This window comes from Tribolium castaneum, chromosome 2, assembly GCF_031307605.1.
Source record: "Tribolium castaneum strain GA2 chromosome 2, icTriCast1.1, whole genome shotgun sequence".
Lineage (NCBI taxonomy): Eukaryota > Metazoa > Arthropoda > Insecta > Coleoptera > Tenebrionidae > Tribolium > Tribolium castaneum.
In genome coordinates, this window is record NC_087395.1 from 13,909,424 (window position 1) to 13,935,362 (window position 25,939).

The 25,939-nt window shown below is 37.2% G+C and overlaps 5 protein-coding genes across 5 annotated transcripts; all 5 read left to right on the forward strand.

The window, feature by feature from the left end:
* Positions 1–11,358: 11,358 nt before the first annotated feature.
* Positions 11,359–12,699, forward strand: LOC660621 (UDP-glycosyltransferase UGT5). The gene is made up of 3 exons (XM_008199312.3): positions 11,359–12,026; positions 12,073–12,292; positions 12,344–12,699. The coding sequence occupies exons 1-3, from the start codon at positions 11,600–11,602 to the stop codon at positions 12,636–12,638; spliced, it is 942 nt and encodes a 313-aa protein (XP_008197534.1). The 5' UTR covers positions 11,359–11,599; the 3' UTR covers positions 12,639–12,699.
* A 2,179-nt stretch (positions 12,700–14,878) lies between these two features.
* LOC660678 (uncharacterized) lies at positions 14,879–20,501 on the forward strand. Its single transcript, XM_008199367.3, has 8 exons — positions 14,879–15,163; positions 15,207–16,004; positions 16,051–16,270; positions 16,315–16,600; positions 18,791–19,034; positions 19,080–19,877; positions 19,926–20,145; positions 20,191–20,501. Exons 1-8 carry the CDS (start codon positions 14,923–14,925, stop codon positions 20,483–20,485), a joined length of 3,102 nt encoding a protein of 1,033 aa, XP_008197589.2. The 5' UTR covers positions 14,879–14,922; the 3' UTR covers positions 20,486–20,501.
* LOC660739 (UDP-glycosyltransferase UGT5-like) lies at positions 16,849–18,644 on the forward strand. The gene is made up of 4 exons (XM_008199366.3): positions 16,849–17,176; positions 17,222–18,019; positions 18,069–18,288; positions 18,336–18,644. The coding sequence occupies exons 1-4, from the start codon at positions 16,936–16,938 to the stop codon at positions 18,622–18,624; spliced, it is 1,548 nt and encodes a 515-aa protein (XP_008197588.1). The 5' UTR covers positions 16,849–16,935; the 3' UTR covers positions 18,625–18,644.
* Positions 20,502–20,622: 121 nt separating the features above from the next.
* Positions 20,623–22,348, forward strand: LOC660846 (UDP-glycosyltransferase UGT5). Its single transcript, XM_008199364.3, has 3 exons — positions 20,623–20,893; positions 20,940–21,960; positions 22,013–22,348. The coding sequence occupies exons 1-3, from the start codon at positions 20,665–20,667 to the stop codon at positions 22,296–22,298; spliced, it is 1,536 nt and encodes a 511-aa protein (XP_008197586.2). The 5' UTR covers positions 20,623–20,664; the 3' UTR covers positions 22,299–22,348.
* An 89-nt stretch (positions 22,349–22,437) lies between these two features.
* On the forward strand, positions 22,438–25,938 carry LOC100142486 (UDP-glycosyltransferase UGT5). The gene is made up of 7 exons (XM_015983289.2): positions 22,438–22,763; positions 22,812–23,606; positions 23,654–23,873; positions 24,133–24,371; positions 24,417–25,202; positions 25,251–25,470; positions 25,520–25,938. Exons 1-7 carry the CDS (start codon positions 22,526–22,528, stop codon positions 25,809–25,811), a joined length of 2,790 nt encoding a protein of 929 aa, XP_015838775.2. The 5' UTR covers positions 22,438–22,525; the 3' UTR covers positions 25,812–25,938.
* Position 25,939: the final 1 nt, after the last annotated feature.

Genomic DNA, 25,939 nt, shown 5'->3' on the forward strand with positions numbered 1-25,939 from the left:
AATGTGGGAATGTGAGTGGACAAAGTCAAAAGAATATAAGAAAGAAATGAAACAAATCCGGCGAAGCCCTCATGAGCGAAGCGAAATCGAAGAAGAAATTAAGGAATTGGAAGAACTTAATCCTAGAAACGCATTCTTTGGTGGAAGAACGAATGCAACAAAATTGCGCGTTAAAGGAAAGAAATTGAAATATATAGATATTTGCAGTTTATATCCAACAGTACAATGTTACGATGATTATCCAGTTGGACATCCTACTAAAATATTCAAACCTCGTACGTATAATACAGATTGGTATGGTTTAATAAAATGTGCAATTTTACCGCCAAGAGGATTGTATCACCCCGTTTTACCTGTTAAGAATAAAACCAAATTCGGGCAAAGCCCTCATGACCGAAGGGAATCTGGTGATGAAAAGCTAACATTTCCATTATGTCAATTGTGCGCAAAATTAAATAATCAAAAAGATAAATGTTCTCATACGGAATCTCAAAGAATTATCAGAGGAACCTGGTGTACCAACGAAGTAGAAAAAGCAATTGAAAAAGGCTATAAAATAATAAGTATTGATGAAGTTTGGCATTTTGAAAAAAAATCGAGTTATTTGTTTAAAGGATATGTAAAAGCATTTATGAAAATAAAGTTAGAGACAAGTGAATGGAGAAATGATTTTGAATCAGAAGAAGAATATAGAAAAGCTGTAAAAGAAATTCTAGGTATTGAATTGGGTAAAATAGAAAATAATCCTGGAAAGAGGGCTGTTGCGAAAATATGCTTAAATTCCTTATGGGGTAAATTTGGGCAAAGACAAAATATGGGCGCAACAGAATATGTTACAGATGTTAAAATATTTTATGAAATTTTATTAGATGACAGACTTGATAATATACATATCAATGAAATAAATGAAAATATGTTACAAATTGATTATAAGTTAAAAGATTGCTATATAGAAAATGATTTCAATACCAATATATTTATAGCTGCTTTTACAACTGCAAATGCTAGACTAAGATTGTACGAAATGTTAGACATATTAGGAGAAAGTGTAGTATATTATGATACAGATAGCATTGTATATATAGATGATGGAAAAAACACTGTTAAAACAGGCTGTCTATTGGGAGATTGGACAGACGAATTAGGTAAGGATGTATGGATTGTTGACTGGTTATCAACAGGTCCTAAAAGTTATTGTTATAAAACAAACACAGGTAAAGTTGTTTGTAAAATAAAAGGATTTACGTTAAATTATGAAACGTCCAAAAAGATTAATTCCGAAAGTATAAATAATATTTTAGAAAAGAAAGCCTGGCGAAGCCAGTCCGGAGGCGAAGCCGAAGACAGTAAAATCAGTACGCAATATAATCGAATTACCAGAGATACTAAAACTAAGGAACTCTTAAATAAAATCGAAACAAAAGAATTTGGTTTTGTTTATGACAAGAGAGTTATTCTAGAAACCTTTGATACAATACCATTTGGATATTAGCGTCAGCTGGAGCTGACTCAAGTCTGCGACTAATCTATTAATTAATCACATTATTTATTTAAATAAATGGAAAACGTTGTAGACAATTTATGGCGTATTGATGAAATGCCTGTAACCGATGAATCAACAAAAAGTTATACTTACAATGAAATAAGAGAAAGTAATATCAATGTGAAAGAACTTGAACAGTATACGCTCGAAACTAATATAAGTGGATGGAAACATTTATCAGGTGCTTATATTTTTGTCAAATCTAAAATTAAAAACAATCCAAATAATTATGCAACTATATCAAATAATGGGATAAATGATTTTGACTATGTGAGGCTATTCTATGAAGAGGTATTAATAGAAGAAACAAATTATGTTGGCGTTGCTACGTTAATTTCAAATCTGATTGAATTTTCTGGAGACGTTTCTGATACTTCAGCATCACAATTGTGTTGGTATCCAGACACAGCAGATTCAGCAGATACGTCTCAATACAAATATGAGGCGCAAGATAAATCGGTAAAATTTAAAGATTTAGACGTTGATATAAAAACTATTATTTCAAAAATCACAAATAATTCTGCATCCAATAAAGGATATTTAGAGAGATGGTTGTTAACAAAAGATGAAAAAACTATTACAAAATTTATACCTTTATCTAAAATTTTCCGGTTTGTACGAGACTGTAACAAAGTTTTGAATGGAAAAATTCGTATCGAATTACGTAAAAATAGGGTAAAAAATATATTACACGCTAAAGTTGATGGAAATTATGATTATGAAATATCTGATATTAGTTTGTGGATCCCAATAGTTAAGCCCTCATTAGAAACTGAAAAAATGTTATCTTCATTATTAGTTAGCAAATCTAACTTTCTTTGTGGATGGAATGCGCTTAACTGTTACCGTAGTAATTTGTGGTCTTCTGGAAGTGGAAACTGGCGCGTTGTAAATAATCAAAATAAAATATCTAGAGTTTTTATAGTGTTTTCTAGAGCCGAACGAAACGATAATTTTACCAAGTCACTGATGATTTTTGATAATATGAATTTAGAAAGAATAAATATTAAAATCAATGGTACCCAACATCCTACTTATGAATATCAGGTGAATAATAGGGATTTACAACGCTTGTATGCAGCATTCCTTTCATGTAATTATAAAAAAGATTTGGATGAAGGCACGTGTGTTAGCTATAAAGATTTTTGTAACCTTTATTTAGTTGTTGCTTTTGATGTAACAAGAGAAAATGATGAAAATTTATTTAGTAAAACAAAATCATCTGAACTAGAAGTTAATTGGACATTAAAAGATTATCAAAATGTTAATTACTACATATATGCTGTAGTTGAATCTCAAAGAATTGCAAATATGAATATTATAGATGAAAAGATTTACTTGGAAATGAAGTAGAGGGTTTTTAATTTAAATAAATGACGATGACTGAACCGAAAACAATGAATGATTATAGAGTATATTTATCACCCAATCAAATAAAGAAACTCCAAAGTTGTAAAGAAAAAAGAATAGATTGTAATATAAGATTCGATTTAACAGAAAGACCTAATAATACTATTAAATTAAGAGAAAATCAGATTGATGAAATTAAAAAGTGTAAAAAAGAGAAGAAAAAATATTGTAATATAAAATTTTCTCCAACACAGATAGGTGGATTTTTACCTGCTTTAATTCCTGCAGCGTTAGCTGTAGCCAAAGCATTGGGGTTAGGTGCTGCTGGTTATGCTGGTACTAAATTAGCACAAAAAGCTTTTGGAGATGGTATAAAAAAAAAGACGACGAAGGCATATGGACAAGGAATAAAATTGATAGGAAAAAGGGGTTAAGTAATATAGAAATATCTAATATTATGAATGAGTCGAAGACGAATCCGGCTTTGCCTCATGAAGCTACGCGAAATTTTCGAGGTGTTTTTGCAATTGACATGTTACCAAAAAAAATTAGAAAAGATGAATCAGGTATAATTAATTTTCAACCCTCTAATTGTTATGGCTCACACTGGGTATGTTACATAAACAAACCATATTTAAGAAATATTTTATATTTTGACAGTTTTGGAATATCTCCACCAGAAAAAATTAAAAAATATTTACTAAGTAGTGGAAAAAATATTGCGTGGAATAGCACGCAGCTACAAATGAATTCTTCTGTTTTATGTGGTCATTACTGTATATATGTGATAATTAATGTCAACAGAGGCAAAGATTTTTATGATATATTATATTCTTTTAAACAGATACCGTGTCGTTTAAATGAGAAAACTACTATTTCAATATGATTCATCATGAACGTAATTAAAAAAAATATATTATCTATATGTTATAAATGGAAACATATCTACAAAAACGCTTGTATGTATACAGAAAAAGTTACTTATATTTTTATAAAATTGGAATCGGATTATCTATTAGTAAATTATTATTTAGTGTATCGGGATTATCATCGTTAGCACTACCTCCACTAGTTTGTTTATCTCTTGGCGCAGGGGTAATAGAAATCTTAGATAAGAGGTTAAAAATATCAGAAAGAATTGAAGAATATAAGTTGGTTTATAAATTTTATCGACAGTTATTGCATTTATATAAGGCTGATAAAATAAACGAAAAAGAAATAAATTTACGTGAAGAGGAATTTGTCAGTAATTTTAACTATTTTCCTAGAGAGAAATACCTAGAAAAAGCCCACTTAAACGGTAATTGATGATTTTTGTTTAAATTCGGACGAATGGGCGAGACCTCATGAGCGTAGCGAAATTTACACTATTAAATGAAATATTATATTATTCTTTTTCTATTTTTCGCTACTGTAAAAACTTCAGATGAGAGTTCAGCAAAGCCTTACGATGAATCGAAGATTCAGAGTTCAGCAAAGCCTTACGATGAATCGAAGATTCAGAGTTATTTAGAACAATTTGGCTATTTCGCATCAGTATCTACAAAACCTGGCAATGCCTCCTCGCATGCTGAATCATTAATAGAAATAAATGAAGCATTAATTAGATTTCAAGAATATTACAGTTTACCTGTTGATGGAACATTAAATCAAGAAACACTTGATTTGATTAAACAGCCGAGATGTGGAAATAAAGATAATCCAACAGCTTATAGAGTTCATTATCAAAAATGGAATAAAACAAATCTTAAATGGTATTTTTCGTTAGCTACGAACGAGATGAAAGAATTAGCACAAAAAGCCTTTGATCAATGGGAATCTGTTTCAAATTTAAAGTTTGAGTACTGGCACAGCGTCCCTGAAAGGGACTACGGCTCCGCAGGCCAGCCCAGCGCCGTAGGCGAGTACAATAGTGTTAAACCGGACATACTTATTTCATTTTCTAATACGCTGTTTCAACATAATCATAATTCACGGTGTCAAAAAGGAATATGTTCTAGCAGTTTTGACGGAAAAGGTAATGTCTTAGCACATGGCTTCTTTCCAAATAATGATGAATGTCTAGGAATTCATTTTGATAAATCAGAAAATTGGTATTTTGGTGAATCAAGTAATACACCTGATGATCAAACTAATTTTTATACAGTATTATTACACGAAATCGGACATACATTAGGTATTGAGCACTCTGCCAATAATAATTCAATTATGTACGCGTATTATAAAGGTGATATTGATAAATTAACTCGAGACGATATGTGGGCAATTCAATATTTATACGGAATACCTGAACGGTCAAAATATGAATCAATACCAACTACAACTACCACAACTACTACATCTACCACAACTAAAAAACCTATTACTTTGACTCCTAGAAAGACTGATTCATTACCTGATTTATGCAGCTTAAGTGAAACTATTAACACATTTTTAATAGCAAATCATAAATTATATATTTTCTACAAGAAATATGTCTGGATTGTTAATTTAAAAGACATGAGCTATGATAATAAACCAAAATTAATTACAGATTATTTAACTTTTTTACCAGATAATTTTCAAGAAATATCACAAATTTATCAGAGACCAGATGGAACTATTTTGTTAACAACAAACAACTTATATTATATTATTGATTTTCCTAATTTCGTTGTTAAAAACGGTTATAATGGAAGATCTATCACAAGTTTGGGTGTTCCTAGTGGAAAGAAAATTAATGCAATATTTAGTACTTATTCTGGTCAAACTTATATATTTTATGACAACACAATGTTTATACAATTTGATGAATGTCTGCTTAGACCTAAGAAACATGGTATGATAGCTGAATTGTTTTCTAGTATTCCTTCTAATGTTGACAAAGCCTTTAGATATATTAATGGAAAAATTTATTTCTTTAAAGACAATAATTACTACGAGTATCATGAATTTTTGCAAACGACAAAATCGTATAAATTTGATTTATCTATTTTTGAAATTAAATGTAGTATTATAGATAAGATTATGATTTTACTAAATAAACTTAAATAATTTTCAATATAAATGGATAACAAAATAACTTTAATTCGCGGACAGAGTCCGCTCATGAAGCGAAGCGAATTTAAAAGAGAACGGTAAACCTTATCTTTGTTATAAAGTAAACGAAGAAGAAACTAAAATTGATCTAACTCCAGATGAAGAAATTGAACTACTACGAAAAATTTCTGTTATTATTCTCACAAAATTACCTCCAGAAGTAGCACATAAACATATGTATGAATTCTTAAAATTTGTTTAAAGTAGTTTTTGTTTTCACAATTACCCTTGAAAATCGGGTTATTTTGCTTGATATTTTTTATTTTTTTAACTACCTGGAAAATCGGGGTGTTTTCACGATTTTTTTTTTGCTTTTCTGCTTACCCTTGAAAATCGGGGTATTATAACGATTTTCTTTGCTTTTCTGTTCACCCGTGAAAATCGAGGTGTTTTTATGATTATTTGATGTTTTTTTTTAACTACCTGGAAAATCGGGGTGTTTTTATGATTATTTGATGTTTTTTTTTAACTACCTTGAAAATCGCGGTAATTTGCTTGAAATTTTGATGTTTTTTAAGCACACGGGAAAATCGGGGGTATTTTAATGATTATTTTAACTTTTTTAACTACCTTGAAAATCGGGGTAATTTGCTTAATATTATTACTTTTTTAACTACCTTGAAAATCGGGGTAATTTTCCTTAAAAAATGGTTGTGTGCTGAAGGGGCTGTTGTACTACTGTTAATATAGAAATCTTGGGCATCACGGGAACCGCATTGTTGGACACCGCCGCCGGCAATAGTGTGGCAAGCATAAGCCTGTATCAACACCTCCTCCGACAAGGTTGTACTCCACGTAAAGAAAAAGTGGAAGCAACTCTTGCGGATGGTGGAACCCGCCTGATGGAAGTCCCCACTGTAACAACTAATGTAAAGCTGGCAGGCAAAATCACAAAAACCACTTTTATCGTGCTCTCAACCTCAGAGGATACAAAAACTTTGTTGGGAGCCGACTTTATTGAAGACAGTGGAGTGATCATCGACCTAAAGCATCAGCAGTTTTACTTCGAACAAAATCCAAATGAAAAGGTTGCCTTCGCTAACGATTGCGCCACTCCCACCGATGAAGACATTCGTACCGTGTTCCAAGCAACAAAGGTAGAATTTCTGTCACCCTTGGACCCCGAATATATTGCTAATGGATACGGCCCTCCACCACCCGATAATTCAAGTATGATACCGTCCGTAATTACTCCCGGAGGTACGTGGAACATTTATCAAGCTCCCGGTGGCGCCGACTACATGCTACAAGATGCAAACGAGATGCTGATGCATTACGACCAGTATCACGATGAATACCAGACCGATCTATTTGCGACGATCCCTTACAAAACGGAAATTTGTTCATTGGAGCTTCGCCCTACAGAAGGTCAGTTTTTAACCACCACGGAGAAGCATGAAATCAACCGGTTAGTGAAGGAATACAGAGACTTATTTGCGGAATTTGGTCCACCAACCCCATACGCCACCCATCGAATTAATACCGGTGACAGCCTCCCTGTAGCAGTACCTCCATATCGCCTGACATGTGAGAAACGAAAGGTCCTCCAAATGGAAATAGAGCGACTCCTTCAACAGGGTATCATCGAAGAATGTGATAGTGCGTGGGCGTCTCCCGTGGTAATGGTACCCAAAGCCAATGGGACCATTAGGCTATGTGTGGATTACCGTAAACTAAATGCTGTAACAAAACCAGATGTCTATCCACTTCCTAGACTGGACGATCTGTTACACGCAACTGGAAAGATTGGTTGTATTACAACGTTGGACCTACAGGCCGGCTATTGGCAGATCCAGGTGGAACCGGGAGATAGGGATAAAACATCTTTTATCTGCCCTTTTGGACTATATCGCTTCACACGGATGCCATTCGGTCTACGCAATGCACCGGCTTCGTTCCAACGTTTAATGGACAAATTTAAAACCGGCATTCCCGACGTTCCCATACTGGCATACCTGGATGATCTCATTATAATCTCCCCCGATGGTCATACACATATTCGCCACTTGAGAAGTACTTTTGACCAGTTACGACGCTTTCAACTACGCATAAACAGGAACAAGTGCTTGATCGGATGTTCGAAGGTACGATATCTTGGACATCGTATCTCTCCCTCTGGCATCGCCCCAGATGAAAAGAAGGTGGAAGCTATTAAACAAATACCACCTCCACGAAACCTGAAGCAGCTGCAGTCCTTCTTACAAACCTGCTCTTGGTTTCGCCGATTTATTGATCAGTTCGCATCCGTGGCACGTCCACTAAGTGAACTAACCAAAAAGAACGCTTCTTGGAAATGGGGAAACGCACAAGACGAGGCATTCACCACTTTAAAGGAAAAGTTGACAACAGCTCCTATATTACGAGCAGCCGATCCAACCCAACCGTTTATCTTACGAACCGATAGCAGTGCTTATGCACTCGGTGCGGCTCTTCTCCAGGGGGAGGGCCCCGACGAGAGACCCGTTGAATACGCTAGCCGCTTGTTAACTTCATCGGAACGCAACTATTCAACCACGGAACGGGAAGCCCTCGCCATCGTATGGGCCATTAGCAAATTCAGAGGATATGTGGGGGAAAACTCAACAACCGTAATCACCGATCATCAACCTCTGCGATGGCTCATGTCGCTAAAAACTCCTACGGGACGGCTTGCTCGATGGGCTCTTCAGCTCCAGCCATACAATCTGGTAATCGAATGTACACCGGGAAAAGCAAATACTATTGCCGACTTTTTGTCACGACCAGCAACTGAAGAATCTAGTATGATCTGCACAGTCCAAATTGATTTACCGGCTCGCTCGGACGCCGACATTCGCAACGAACAATTAAAGGACCCAGAAGTAAAGAAGATTCTCGACGAATTAATGTCCTCAAATCCTGAAATCGCTCAGCCCTGGTCTTCTCGTGGATACGTCACGAATCGAGGTGTGTTGTACCGCTACTCCCAAGCCGATGATTATGAAGAGGCCCAACTCGTAGTACCACATCATGAACGTCTCCATATTATGAAACAACACCATGACTCCCCTACCGGCGGCCATTACGGCGTTGACAAAACCTACAGTAAGATTGCCTGCCGCTATTACTGGCCTGGTATGAGAAGAGATGTTTCCGACTACCTGCGCACTTGTATTGCTTGCCAGCGATACAAGGCCTCTAACCTGAAACCCCCAGGACTCTTGCAAACCCCGGTACTTCAGCAACGCCTGGAAGTTATTTCGATAGACTTGTTTGGACCTCTACCCCCTTCCAATTGCGGAGAAAAATGGATTTTCATAGTGGAAGATACATGCACTAGGTGGGTGGAACTATTCCCTCTTGTTGATGCAACTGCCGAGATGTGCGCTTGGACTCTTCTTAATGACGTGTGCTTTCGATATGGCCTACCTCGACGCATAATCAGTGACAACGGATCACAATTTGTGAGCGCCATAATGCAGAAACTCACCTTCTGCTTAGGAATAAGCCAATCCTTCACTCCAGTTTATCATCCGGAGGCTAACCCAGTAGAACGGAAAAATCGGGACCTTAAAACGCAACTCGCTATCCAAATAGGCGACAATCCACACTCCACTTGGCCAGAAAAGCTTCCGACCATACGCTTTGCTATGAATACAACGCCCTGTTCCAGCACTAGTGTCACTCCTGCATTCCTGATGTTTGGACGAGAATTACGAACCATCGACGACGTCACTAATGATTTACGACACATAGTTGAAAGTGAGACCTTTGTGGCCGAAGCCACACCGAAACTTTTACTGTTGAGCGATACGTGGAAAAAGGCTAGAGAAACACATGAAGACAAACAAGATCATCGGAAGGAAGCCGCTGATCGCACCCGAAGAACAGCCCCCGAGTTTCAACCCGGAGATTTGGTTTTGGTCCAACTCCATACTCTCAGCAGTAGCGCCAAAGAATTTAGTTCGAAACTGGCCCCAAAACGGGATGGTCCCTACGTAATCCTACGACGGCATGGCCCCACTAGTTATGAAATTGCAGCCCAGGATCAACCAAGTCAAGCACTAGGGACATACCACAGCTCTCAACTCACACCATACCGCGGCCTGGAAAAGGAAGTGCCACCCCCTGTTGTGCCTATTCGCCGGCGGGGACGACCCCGAAAACATAACGTCCAGAACCAGTGATCGGGACGCTTCACATGGTTCTGAGGGGGAGAACTGTAGCAATAATTAGTACGGGTAGTTCATAAGCGCTCCACCAATACCCTTTTGGTAGCGCCACTTGCACCAGCGGCCGCAGCCCCACTACCCCAACTAGCCCTTTGCGCAGGCACCGCCTTCCGCAAACCCAATAAAAGGACGACCTCTACCCTGGACCCAACAGATTCAGTCGAGCATCCTTCGGGGTCCAACTGAAAACAACTTGCGCCTATCTAGGATTTTCTTTGGCCTTGTTCGCTTAATGTTATACAAATAAACGTTTTAACAAAAACCAAACTCGTTTGGAGTATATTTCCCGCTCCCACCAATACTGTTACAATTTTTATAATTTTCAAACACTTTAGAAAGTATTTTAGTCATACACTCAATTATTTCTTTTGAAATACGTAGAAAAATAACAAAATTTAGTGAAAATAATTTTTGCGTTAGATTTATTAGTATTTATTATTACTTTAGAATTTTCTTATAATCACTGTTATTGGGATTTATGGCTAGAATTAGATTTTGACCTTCATCAAAGATAAACCAAAAAATTACTAAATTATAATAAAATTAGCGTTACGTTTACTGTTTTTGAATGCTTATGCATTTTCGTTTTTAGTGAAAAATTCTATTTTCTGAGGTTTAGCTAAGGTGATGTGAAAAATTACTAAACTTGGTTCAAAAACGATGTACCGTGCTTTACAGTCATGAGATACACTATTAGTTTACAAAATTTGATCTAAAATAAGTCGAAAAACAATCGTTTTTCTAAAATATTACATTTTGTGCCATTTTCAGGCTATTTGTTGCGTTAATAAGAGAGAAAGATAAAGATATTTCGTGGATTTTTTATTAATTTGACTTGAAAATTTAAGATATTTTCACAAAATCTCTCAATCGACAATGTACTACTTTGTGCTCTTAATACACAAATAGGTAATTATAATCTTTTGAGAATGTTACTATGTATTTAGTTGAAAGATTTCTTTTAAAAATATAATACACAAGATCTCCACATGTAAGCACTTTTTTGAGTTAAGAATTCAGGTTTTGTTGCTAAACAAAAGTGTTCTAAATCAGGTTGAAAATCAGCAAATTCAGTGCAACAGGATATTATTTTGCAGATTTTGACTTTTTTGGTAGGTTTAGCTAATTTTTTTTGAATAAAAAATTACATTTATGCTTTTTTGGATTGTTTTTTAAGAAGGCCGAAAAATCACTAAAGTGAGTCTAAAAAATAATGTTATGGCTTTTTCGAGCTTTGTAGTACATTTTTCAGCCCAGAATTAATATTCTGTAAAATTAAAAGTCGAAACTACGAAGGACTATAACTACATAGTAAATATATATATTATATATTATATATTATATATTATATATTATATATTATATATTATATATTATATATTATATATTATATATTATATATTATATATTATATATTATATATTATATATTATATATAATGTATCTCCACATGTATCACCTACCACAGCAAAGGGCACTCTTCCATAAATACATAACGAACGACACTGACTTGGATAGCATTATTTACAATACGAGCTTGATGCTGACCAACTCACACGTCAGTGTCTCGGACGCTGTCCCTCACGTACCAGGTATTATCGAAATTGGAGGTTTTCACGTAAATCCCCCCAAAAAACTACCGGAAGATTTACAAAAGTTCCTTGACGAGGCTTCTGATGGTTTTATTTTATTCTCAATGGGCTCGAATTTGAAAAGTCAGGACTTGAAGCCGGAAGTGCGTGACGGAATTTTGAAATCATTTTCGAAAATCAAGCAAAAAGTGTTGTGGAAATTTGAAAGCGATTTACCCAATCTGCCAAACAATGTGAAAATTATGAAATGGGTGCCACAACAGGATGTTTTAGGTTGTTTTTCTTCTATATCCAATTAAAAAATAACTTGAATTTTTAGCACACCCAAATATTCGACTTTTTATCAGCCATGGTGGTTTCCTAAGTACCGTGGAAGCCGTCTACCATGGAGTCCCCATAATTGGTATTCCTGTCTTCGGGGATCAGAAATACAACATTGCAACAGCCGAGCATGATGGGTATGCTGTGGCAATTCAGTTGGATGATTTGTCGGAAGAAACACTAACTCGAGCTTTGAATGAAGTACTAACAAATCAAAAGTAAAAATTCCCGTTTTTGCAGTTTCGTAAATATGTCATTATTTTTTATAGATACAAAAATGTTGTCAAACAAAGATCGAAGTTAATGCACGACCAACCACTAACACCTGTTGAGACTGCCATATACTGGGTGGAACACGTGATTCGTCATAAGGGAGCTCCTCATTTAAGGTCAAGTGGAGTTGATTTGAAATGGTACCAAAGGGAAATGATTGATGTTGGCGTTTTCCTAATTGTGGTCACATGTCTCGTACTGACAGTAACTCTCGTCATTATTACAAAAATGCTCAAATTTGTGTTTTGTAAAAACAAAAAGGACGTCAGCAAGAAGAAGAAGAATCAATAAAATAGATAAATAATGTTATGCAATTTTTATTGTTTTTTGTGCAATAAAAATATTTTTTTTATTTATGTTGTTTAATTTTATCATCACCTACAATTATAAGATGCGTATATCAGTGAGACTTTTAATTATTTATTAAAAAATTTATAACTGGAAAACTAAAAGTCGTAGAGCAAAAGCGTTTGTTCTAGTGAATCCAGCGGCTCATTTTCTGTATTACACCGCCACTTTTACAACACTACCTCACTCGAGGACTTAGTAAAAAAATTATTTATTAACTAGAAAAATTGGGATGTGCCGAATTATTTATTAAAAAATTTATAACTCAAAAACTAAAAGTCGTAGAGCAAAACCGTTTGTTCTAGTGAATTCAGCGGCTCATTTTCTGTGTTATACCGCTATTTTTACAACACTACCTCACTAGAGGACTTAGTAAAAAAATTATTTATTAACTTGAAAAATTGGGATGTGCCAAATTATTTATTAAAAAAATTATAACTCAAGAACTAAAAGTCGTAGAGCAAAACGGTTTATTCTAGTGAATTCAGCGGCTCATTTTCTGAATTACACCGACATTTTTACAACACTACCTCACTCGAGGACTTAGTAAAAAATTTATTTATTAACTTGAAAAATGGTGGATGCGCCTAATTATTTATTAAAAAATTTATAACTCAAAAACTAAAAGTCGTAGAGCAAAACCGTTTGTTCTAATGAATTTAGCGGCTCATTTTCTGTATTACACCGCCATTTTTACAACACTACCTCACTCGAGGACTTAGTAAAAAATTTATTTATAAACTTGAAAAATGGTGGATGCGCCGAATTATTTATTAGAAAATTTATAACTCAAAAACTAAAAGTCGTAGAGCAAAACCGTTTGTTCTAGTGAATTCAGCGGCTCATTTTCTGTATTACACCGCCATTTTTACAACACTACCTCACTCGAGGACTTAGTAAAAAATTTATTAACTTGAAAAATGGTGGATGCGCCTAATTATTTATTAAAAAATTTATAACTCAAAAACTAAAAGTCGTAGAGCAAAACAGTTTATTCTAGTGAATTCAGCGGCTCATTTTTTGTGTTACACCGCCATTTTTACAACACTACCTCACTAGAGGACTTGGTAAAAAAATTATTTATTAACTTGAAAAATTGGGATGTGCCAAATTATTTATTAAAAAATTTATAACTCAAAAACTAAAAGTCGTAGAGCAAAACGGTTTATTCTAGTGAATTCAGCGGCTCATTTTCTGTATTACACCGTCATTTTTACAACACTACCTCACTCAAGAATTTAGTAAAAAATTTATTTATTAACTTGAAAAATGGTGGAATTATTTATTAAAAAATTTATAACTCAAAAACTAAAAGTCCTAGAGAAAAACCGTTTGTTCTAACGAATTCAGCGGCTCATTTTCTGTATTACACCGCCATTTTTACAACACTACCTCACTCGAGGACTTAGTAAAAAATTTATTTATAATCTTGAAAAATGGTGGATGCGCCGAATTATTTATTAGAAAATTTATAACTCAAAAACTAAAAGTCGTAGAGCAAAACCGTTTATTCTAGTGAATTCAGCGGCTCATTTTCTGTATTACACCGCCATTTTTACAACACTACCTCACTCGAGGACTTAGTAAAAAATTTATTTATTAACTTATAACCGATAGTATGCACAACACCTTGTGCATAATAGAAATATTTTTAATTGTAGATTTTAAGTCGATCTATTGGATAATAAACACAACATAAAATATATATAATAAAACAATGTAGATATATAATAAAAAATATATAATATTTTTTTTTATGAATACGTATCTAAAAATCAAATATAATTTGGTAACAAATGTGAAGCGTTTTTAATTAAAAAGGCTAATAAACTCTATAGACTTTCTTGTATATTGTCTTGAGTTTACATGAAATAAATTATATACGAACAAAAGTTAGCAACAAATTATTTATGTGTTTGTGTTTATGCAAGTAAAAATTCTAATAACTACTGGCGATAAAATACATTGCTTCAGAATGAATATAAACATAGTCAATTACAATGAGGGTTCAAACAAATAAACAAGCAATTAAATTGCAATTTTACCATTCAAGTATCCTACAAACCTCTTAAAAGTAAAGACGTAACATTGCACAATCTGTGTTTATATTATGACACAGAAGATTACTTGCACATTTCTATCAACTGCTCCCATCTAATCTATCCATTAGTTTGTTGCTAAAAGCTATTGATAAAAATAAATACCCACAGTCAATTTTTGTGAGGCAATGAAGCACTTTATCACATTTCTAGTCATTTTTGTAGGTTTATTATGCAAAATCCAATGTGCAAAAATACTAATGGTATACCAAATGCCTGCACACAGTCACTACTCGTTAGGGCTGCGAATTGCAAAAGAATTAGCTGAGAGAGGACACCAAGTCACTATAATTAACCCATACCCCCAAAAAACGCCAATTAAAAATTTTAGAGATGTGTCAGTTGAGGACCATATAGAATTTATCCAAGGTTAGTTACTTTGCACAAAAAACTAGCTATTGTATTTTTCCAGCGTTTAAGAAAAGTCTATTTTCGAGAAACTCGATGAGCCTCTTTGGAAATATAAATTTCCTGATAGGACTTGGTGCCGAGTTAACTAACCGAACACTTGGACACGTAAACGTCCAAAAATTGCTACGTTCGGGCGAGACGTTTGATCTCCTAATTGCGGAATATTTTTTCAACGACGCTATTATCGGCCTCGGCCATTATTTCAAAATCCCGGTCGTTCTAACGGCCCCTAATGCCGTCAGCGGTGTTAACAACAATCTCTTCGTTAACCCGACCCCCGCTTCGTATGTGCCTCACGTCCTGAGCCCTTATAACAAACACATGAACTTCTGGCAACGACTCCACAACTGGTACATCGGACTTTTGAGCAATCTCATGAAGGAATTTATCTTAATGCCTCGCCATTGCGCTATTTTCAAACAACACGTGTCTCAAGACGTTGAACTGGACGAGACGCTGGGCAATGTGAGTTTAGTGTTCACTAATTCACACGCTAGCGTGACCGATGCCGTTCCCCACCAACCAAACATGGTTGAAATTGGGGGATATCACGTGGACCCACCTAAAAAATTACCCGGGGATTTACAACAATTTCTCGATGGGGCCAAGGAGGGCGCAATCTTGTTCTCGATGGGGTCAAATCTCAAAAGCCGGGATTTGAAACCGGAGGTGAGGTCCGGGATTTTGGCCGCCTTTTCGAAAATCAAGCAAAAAGTTTTGTGGAAGTTTGAGGTCGAGTTCGATGATTGTCCAGAGAATGTTAAAATTGTGAACTGGGTGCCACAGCAAGACGCGCTTGGTAAAAAAACAGAATTGGAAAATATGTCTTTTGCAAAGTTTTCTAGCACATCCGAATATTGTGGCGTTTATTTCGCACGGTGGTCTGCTAAGTACCATCGAAACTGTCTACCATGGAGTCCCAATTATCGGAATTCCAGTTTTTGGGGACCAACCAAGTAACATTGCGGCGGCCGTAGCCAACGGTTATGCTGTCAGTATCGACTTGTTCGAACTAAACGAGGCTAAATTATCATGGGCTTTGGACGAAATATTGAACAACCCAAAGTAAGTTTTTTTAATTTGAAACAAATCGTGTAATTTTTTTACAGATATCGGGAAAATGCCAAACAGCGGTCGAAAATAATGCAAGATCAGCCCTTGAAACCCATCGATGCTGCAATTTATTGGGTGGAACACGTGATAAGGCATCAAGGAGCCCCCCATTTACGGTCAGCTGCCCTTGATTTAGCATGGTACCAAAGGGAGATGATGGATATTTTTGCGTTTCTTGGCCTTGTTGCAGCAACGTTGGGTGTAATTATATGCCTAATTTTTAAAACAATGTTTGAAAGGTGCTGTGGTAAAAAACGGACAATTCAGAGCATTAAGAAAAATAATTGAGGAAAGATTTTTGTGATTTTCTAATAAAAATTTCGCACAATTTTCATGGTTTGTTTTAATGAAATTACAATTGGTTTTTTATCTCAAGTGTTCCAACATTTCTAACAAGGTTAAGTATTTTTAGTATTGATAAATAGTTACTAATGTCCCTCCGAAATTATCAAAATTCGTGCCGTACGGCAGATACTCAATTACAAAATTCTGTCATCTCATGCTAATATACAAATAAGATAATCACTCTAAACTATATATAATTACCGCAATTGGAGTCCTCATGTCATAACTCACTAGTTATCATAGTCAGTATTGAAGCCACAGTTCACGATAGAATGACGCGTGTGTTGTCCTCTCTATTTTTGTTTACAATTTTAATATGGAACATCGAATCTGCAAAAATTCTGGTGATCTTCCCCATGCCCGCACACAGCCACTTTTCTCTGGGCTTCCGTCTGGCGAAAGAACTAGCTGATCGAGGGCATCAAATGACTGTGATAAATCCCTACCCCCAAAAAACACCCATCAAAAACTACAAAGATGTTTCAGTTGAAGAAAACGTGGAATTTATCGAAGGTAAGTTTTTATTATTTTTTTCATCCATTAAAAAATTAATTTCAGAATTGAAGAAACAATTATTTAAGTTTAACACCTTGGGACCGTACGATAACTTGCATGCCATCTATGGTATGGGTATTGATTTGACCGAAAACACCTTCCAGAACAAACGCGTCCAAGATCTCTTAAAATCAGGCGAAACTTTCGATCTCGTCATAATGGAGCATTTCCTGAACGACGCTGAGGTCGGGATCGCCCACCACTTCAAAGCCCCTTTCGTCCTAATCTCACCCTTTGGCCTCAGCAGACTAAACAACCACGTCTTAGGAAACCCGTTACCATCCTCTTACATCCCAAATCTCATAGGAACGTTCTCCAAACACATGACTTTCTGGGAACGCCTCCAAAATTTCCTCCTCAACATTTTAACTGATCTAGTCAGAGAGCTGAGTTTCATGCCACGACAGCGCCAAATGTTCAAAAAGTACATAAAAACGGATCTCGAACTGGACGACGTTTTGTACAACGCGAGTCTGATGATGACCAACTCGCACGTTAGCGTGAACGACGCTGTTCCACGCGTCCCTGGCGTGATCGAAATTGGGGGCTTTCATGTAAACCCCCCCAAAAAATTACCCGAGGATTTGCAAAAATTTCTCGACGAGTCGAAGGACGGAGTCGTCCTGTTTTCCATGGGCTCCAATTTGAAAAGCAAGGACTTGCAACCGGAAGTTCGTGACGCTATTCTGCAATCGTTTTCGAAAATCAAGCAAAAAGTCTTGTGGAAATTTGAAACGGACCTTCCCAACGCCCCCAAGAACGTGAAAATCATGAAATGGTTGCCGCAGCAGGACATTTTAGGTATTTACGGCCACTTTGAGTGATTTTCAAATTGTAAGTTTGCTTTAAGCCCACCCAAATGTTGTGGCGTTTATAACGCACGGGGGTTTGCTAAGTACACTGGAGACGGTGACTCGAGGGGTCCCCATAATCGGGATTCCTGTTTTTGGGGACCAGAAGGCCAACATTGCGGCTGCCGTGACTGATGGTTATGGTGTCAGTGTTCCTTTGCCGGAACTATCCGAGGAAAAACTATCATGGGCTTTGAACGAAATCCTGAACAATCCTAAGTAAGTGGTCCGGTGTTTTGAACCTGAAATTGCAAAAGTGGCTCCAGGTACCGCCAAAATGTGAAACAACGGTCGAAACTGATGAACGACCAACCACTGAAACCGCTTGATTCGGCGGTTTATTGGGTCGAACACGTGCTCAGGCATGGAGGTGCCCCACATCTTAGGTCTGCAGCACTTGATCTCAAATGGTACCAGCGCGAAATGGTCGATATATTCCTGTTCCTGGCGCTTGTCGCAATTATCACACTTGTTGTAATTTGCAAAATCATCAAAATTTGTATTGGTTTGTGTTGCAAACAACCGAGAGTCAGTAAAACCAAAAAACGCAACTAAATATAGTTTTGGAAAAATGAGTCAGCCTTTTCTTACACTCCACCTTTACCCACAGTCACTTATCTGCGATGAACTAGCCTGAATTGTGCGATAATAACACAAACATCATCAAGGTTATTATATCTCGTAGTAATTCAGTCATGGCCAGTGTAAAAATAAAACTTGATTCGCAATGACGCGTTTTTTCACTGCTTTATTTTTACTGTCAATAGTATGGAGTGCCCAAAGTGCCAAAATTTTGGTCAATGCTCCAATGCCGGCCTATAGTCATTTTTCTTTGAGCTTTCGCCTGGCTAAGGAATTGGCGGATCGTGGCCACCAGGTCACTGTTATAAACCCCTACCCCCAGAAAACCCCAATTAAAAATTATAGAGACATATCTGTGGAGGAACATGTGGAATATATCGAAGGTTAGTGCCACATTTTAGTGATCAATCACTAATTTCTGTTTCAAGAATTGAAGAAAAATTTATTCGGAATGAATAACATGGGATTCGTCGCGAATATAAATTTTCTTCTAACGATGTGTTCGGACTTAACCGAGCGCACGTTAATTAACAAAAATGTCCAACAACTTTTAAACTCCGGTGAAACTTTCGATTTGGTCATAACGGCGCATTTCCTAAACGAAGCCCACTTCGGCCTAGCCCATCACTTCAAAGCACCTCTTGTTGTGCTATCCCCTGGGGCTGCTAATTCGTTCACTAATCACTTCGTCGCTAATCCATCCCCTTCCTCTTACGTCCCCAACGTCATGGCTGGCTTCACCAACCACATGAGTTTCTGGCAACGGACCACGAACTTGATCGCAAACGCCGTATTTGACGGCATGAGGGAGGCCATCATGATGCCAATCCAGCGAAAAATTTTCAAAAAATACATAAAATCCGACGTGGAGCTGGACGACGTGTTGTTCAATGCCAGCCTTATTTTGACCAATTCTCACGTTAGCGTGCAAGATGCCGTCCCCCACGTGCCCAACATGATCGAAATTGGGGGCTTTCACGTCAAACCCCCGAAAAAACTACCCGATGATTTGCAAAAATTCCTCGACGAGTCCAAGGAAGGCGTTATCTTATTCTCGATGGGTTCAAACTTGAAAAGCAAGGACTTGAAACAAGACGTTAGGGACGGCATTCTGAAGGCGTTTTCGAAGATTAAGCAAAAGGTGTTGTGGAAATTTGAGACCGAATTGGAAGGCGCCCCCAAAAATGTGAAAATAATGAAATGGCTGCCGCAGCAAGATATTCTAGGTATCTAGCATTTGTGGACCCTCACAAATTTACAAGTTTCTTTGGTAGCGCACCAGAACGTTGTCGCGTTTATTTCACACGGTGGTCTATTGAGTACCATCGAAGCGGTCTACCATGGTGTCCCAATCATTGGTATTCCCGTTTTCGGGGACCAGGAGTCCAACATTGCTGCTGCTGCAAGCAAGGGTTATGCTGTTCCTGTGCCGTTGAAAGAACTATCAGAAGAGAAGCTTTCCTGGGCTTTGAACAAAATCCTCAATAATCCAAAGTAAGTTTCAAATTTTGCAAAACAAAACCAAAAATTTGATTCCAGGTACCGGGAAAATATCAAACAGCGTTCGAAATTAATGCAAGATCAGCCACTGAAACCCATTGATTCCGCAATCTACTGGATTGAACACGTCATACGTCATAAAGGAGCACCACACCTGAGGTCCGCGGGCCTTGATCTCAAGTGGTACCAGAGGGAAATGATCGACATATTCCTGTTCTTGACTCTAGTCACTGTAGTATTGTTTGTTATTTTTTATCTAATTATTAAGAAAATTCTTGGACTGTGTTGCGGAAAAAAACCGGTCAAAGTGTCCAAGACGAAGAAAAACAAATAAAAGATTCCACCTTTGATTTATGTGTTTTATTCTTTCCCAATGAACAATAAAAATGCACAGCAATCACTAAGGCAATTATAAAAAGTGCAAAAATGCTAAGGTTATCACTTAACAACTCCGGTTAATGTCTTTGCGACGATACAAAGCATGATCTTTAGTCGTTTGAACAAATTTGCAAAATGAAGTTCCTGCTCGTATTGTGTTGCGTCTTATGGGGGGCCCAAAGCTACAAGCTCTTGTTCATGTGCCCCATGCCGTCCCCCAGCCACTTTTTCCTCATTTTTCGCTTGGCTAAAGAATTCGCCGATGGGGGGCACCAAGTCACGGTCATTAGCCCCTTCCCCCAGAAAACTCCAATTAAGAATTACCGAGATATCCAAATTTTGGAAGTGATAGATTCGTTTGAAGGTGAGCAAAAATAAATATTCCAAAAATAAAAAAATATATATTTCAGAAATAAAAAAGATTTTGTTTAACATGGCCGATAAAGGCCCGCTTGATAATTTAGATCTTATCTATAGGGCAGGTCTGGGAGCTACAACCCAAATTCTTGAAAATAAAAACGTACAAAGTTTGATCAATTCTAACGAGACTTTTGATGCTTTCATCATTGAACAGTTCACTTCGGAGGCTTTGCTTGGCATTGGGCACCGATTTGGTGCCCCTATTATCCTAATGTCGGGTTTTGGGACAACAAATTTGCTCAATCACTTTGTTGCAAATCCTGCGCCTTCGTCCTACGTCTGGAACGTCGTAATGAAGCCGTCAACAACATATAAAAATTTCTGGGACAGGATGCATAATTTTCTCTTAAGCAATTACATCGATTTCCAGAGAGAGCAGTACTTCATGCCTGAACACAGGAAACTTTTCAAAAAATACTTCAATTCAGACGTAGAATTGGACGATATTGTGTATAACGTCAGTTTGATTTTGGGAAACTCACACGTTAGTTTATACAAGGCTGTGCCTCAAGTGCCCAATATTATCAACATTGGGGGATTTCATGTCGGTCCACTGAAAGAACTACCAACCGATTTGCAAAATTTTCTAGACGATGCGAAAAACGGAGTGATTCTGTTCGCTTTAGGCACCAATTTAAAAAGCTCGGATTTGAAACCGGAAATAAGGGACGCATTTTTGAACGCCTTCTCCAAGATCAAGCAAAAGGTCTTGTGGAAATTCGAGAAACAGTTGGACAATCTTCCGGAAAATGTTAAAATTATGGAGTGGTTGCCACAGCAGGAAGTCCTAGCGCACCCAAACGTTAGGGCTTTTATAACCCACGGTGGGATGTTAAGTGTCGTCGAAACTGTCTATTTTGGGGTCCCTATGATAGGAATTCCGATTTTTGGTGACCAGAAAAGCAACATAGCTACGGTGGCAAAGCGCGGTTACTGTATCAATTTGCCGTTTACCGAGCTTACGGAAGAAAAGTTGTCCAAAGCTTTGAATGAAATTTTAAACAACCCGAAGTACGAAGTAATGGTAAAATATTTCGAAAAATGTTGCGTTACTTTATTGTAGGTATCGGAAAAATGCCCAAAAATTATCCCAAATTATGCACGATAGGCCTGTAAAAGCACTCGATGAGGCCGTTTTTTGGATCGAACATGTGATCAGACATGGTGGGGCCCCACATCTTAGGACCGACGCTCTTAATTTAAAGTGGTACCAAAGGGAAATGATCGATATTATCGGGTTTTTGCTCGGAGTTGTGTTGCTCTTCCTTGGATCAATTTTATTTATTTTAAAAACGATGTTGGGGTGGATGTTCTGTGGAAGGTCGCCAGTTAAACAAAAACTAAATTAATTTGAGATCTCATGAATGTAGAATGTTTTAAATAAATAATAATAATCTTGGCGGATATTTGTTTAAAAATCATTATTCCTAAGTTGGTGATAACAGTCTGAAGCACGTGAAAAGTTGTAACGTGATAAAGTTATCTCATGTAATTTTGATTTTGTTTAAATATCTCACTTCAAAATCCAAATTAACAGTTAATCTAACATCAGTCTATATTTAGAGTGTTGGTGACCATGAAGTTCCTCTCGTTGCTGTTGTTTCTCAGTGTTTTGCACAACAATGTCGAAAGTTCGAAAATTTTAGTAATTTCGTCAATGCCTGCCCACAGTCACTACATTTTGGCGTTCCGTTTGGCTAAAGAACTAGCCGATAGGGAGCACCATGTGACTCTCATGAGTCCTTATCCCCAAAAAACGTTGGTAAAGAACCTCAAGGAAGTCTCACTTGAAGATACGATTCCGTGGGTCAACGGTAAAATTTTAAAACTCATGAAAAAATATTTTGTATTTGTGTTTCTAGAATTCAAGAAAAGTCTATTCAATAGTCCCAAAACCCTACTGTCAAATGTGCAGGAAAACTGTGTGTTGGGAGGCGGAACGACTGAATATGCGCTAAACAATACAAATGTACAGAAACTATTAAACTCAGGCGAAACGTTCGATGTTGTCATTTTAGAACATTTCCTAAATGAAGCCTTACTAGGGATTGCACATCATTTCAACTGCCCAGTAATTTTACTAGAGCCCATACCAGCAAGCAAAAAGACGAATTATTTGTTTGCAAACCCTAGTCCCTCCTCTTATGTGCCCGATCTCATGGGGACTTTCACAAAACGGATGAGTTTCTGGCAACGACTTCAAAATTTTATTTCGAATAATCTTGACGCTGTTTTGAGAGAATTTATCTACCTACCAGTTCACAGAAAACTGTTCGACAAATATTTCAAAACTGGTATCAACCTTAACGTTTTATTACACAATATTAGTTTAATGTTAACAACTTCGCACCCGAGTGTTAACGATGCGATCCCGCACACCCCCAATATGGTCGAAATAGGGGGCTACCACATCTTGCCCCCCAAACAGCCCCCGCAAGACATACAAAATTACCTCAATAATGCCTCTGAAGGCGTCGTTTTGTTTTCGATGGGATCCAATTTAAAAAGCAAAGATTTGACTTTGAACGTGAGGAAAGCAATCCTAAATTCATTCTCGAAAATCAGACAGAAAGTCTTGTGGAAATTCGAGGCCGATTTGCCGGAAGCTCCGGAAAATGTGAGGATTATGAACTGGTTGCCTCAGCAAGACATCATAGGTGAGGCGAAAATGTGGCTGTGAATGGTTTATGTATTTTTTATTAAGGGCATCCCAATATTCGAGCTTTTGTCACTCATGGCGGTCTGCTGAGCACAATTGAGGCGGTTTATTACGGGATTCCCATAATTGGTATCCCTGTTTTCGGCGATCAGAAAAGCAACATTGCGGCAGCTGTGAGTAATGGCTATGCAATCGAAGTGCCTTTAGCCGAATTGACGGAGGAAAAGTTTTCCAGCGCTCTAAACGAGATACTGAATAACCCGAAGTAAGTTAAAACATCGTAACTCACCAAGAGTCGCCCAAAGAATCTGAAAAAAAATTGTTAAATTTACAATAACCTCGCGACTCGCCTTCAAAAAACGCCAAATTAAAAATTCAAAACAGGACATTGTGACGTTGTTTACTTATTTAATGCAACGTCAATAACATGATAACAATTTTTACGGCCCATTTCTTTATAAAGTGATATTTAAAATTAACGAAATTGTTGTTTAAATTTGTAACCACACTTGAAAATTGAACAGTTGCTTCGACACAATGAGCTCACTAGCGGTCATTTTCTGGCTGGTGTGTGGTGTCCACAGTGAGAAAATTTTAATGGTTTCGACCGTGCCAACGTATAACTACTTCAACCAAATTTTTCGCTTGGTCGAAGAATTAGTCAGTCGCAAACACGAAGTAACTTTTATTAATCCGTATCCCTCCATTGTCGAGTTAGAAAATTTGGAAACAATCAATATTGACTTGTCGAAAAAACTGGAACGTAATGAAACCGGTTTCCAAAAATAGTAATTTTTGTAAATTTTAGAGGTGATGGTGAATCGCGTCAATTACGTGAATTCGGGGGCAATCGCCCGAACCCTGAACGCATTTGATGCGTCCTTTTGGACCACGGAACACGTACTGAGAGATAAACAATTCCAAAAATTGTTAAACTCGACCAAAAAGTTTGATTTAGTAATAGTTCAGTATTTTCTCAACGAAGCTATGAACCAGCTCGGGCGACGTTTCAACGCCCCGGTTATTTATCTATCACCAGTTGGAGAAACGTTCAGAACGAATTTATTTTTTGCGAGACCTTCGATTTCGTCTTATGTTCCAAACGACTTCTCGTCTTTCCCCGTCCAAATGAATTTTTGGCAAAGGACCGAAAACTTGGTCACTAATATTGTTATAGATTTGCTTCGGGAATTTATCCAGTTGCCCAAACAGCACAACTTGGCACTGAAATATATCGGCAGTGGGTCTCATCTGTATAACGTTAGTTTAATGCTGTGTAACGCTCACGCTAGCGTTCACAACACTTTCGTACAAACGCCGGCGAGTATTTACATTGGGGGTTATCACATTCGGGCCCCTAAAGCCCTCCCTACAGACCTACAGAACTATCTTGATAGTGCCAAACATGGCGTTATTTTATTCTCATTAGGGACTTTAACAAAAAGCAGTTATTTAAAACCGGAAGCTCTCAAATCAATTTTGGGGGCGTTTTCGAGAATGAAACAGAACGTAATTTGGAAATATGAAGGTACTTTGCCTAATGCGTCCAGAAATGTAAAAACAGTCAATTGGTTTCCCCAGCAAGACATTTTAGGTAAACCCAACTACAAAATTTAACATTTTTCCTGTTTCCTCGTTAAAGCCCATCCAAATGTCCGCGCTATGATAACACAAGGAGGCTCCTCAACTATGCTTGAGTGTGTTTATTTTGGGGTTCCAGTGGTCGGTCTTCCCATGCATGCAGACCAAAACACCAACATTGCTAGAGCTACTAGCCACGGTTACGCTGCTAAAGTCTCTTTGAACGAAATTACAGAAAATGCGTTTTATGAAACATTGCAAGAAGTAATAAATAATTCAAAGTACTCCTCAAGTACCAACAGGGAAGTTTGATAACTAAAGTTTTTACAGGTACAAGAAAAATGTACAAAAGCGTTCCAAACTGATGCATGATCAGCCCCTCAAACCCCTGGATTTAGCTGTTTATTGGATCGAATACGTGATTCGGCACAAGGGGGCTCCACATTTGAGGTCAGCAGGACTTGATCTGAGGTGGTACCAGAGGGAGATGATTGACGTTATTGCCTTTCTTACCGCTTGTGTGACGGCAATATTGGCGGCTGTTTACCTAACAATTAGGAAAGTGATCTGTGGGAGAAAATCCGGCAAGAAACCGACGACTTTGGAGAAGAAAATTAACTAACTTCTAGCACATTTAGTACCAATTGTGATAAGCAACAAGGGCACCATTAATATTTAAATTGTATGTGTTTATTATCACATATCACAATTTTATGCAACTAAGCAAATAAAAGTCAACCATACATTCAT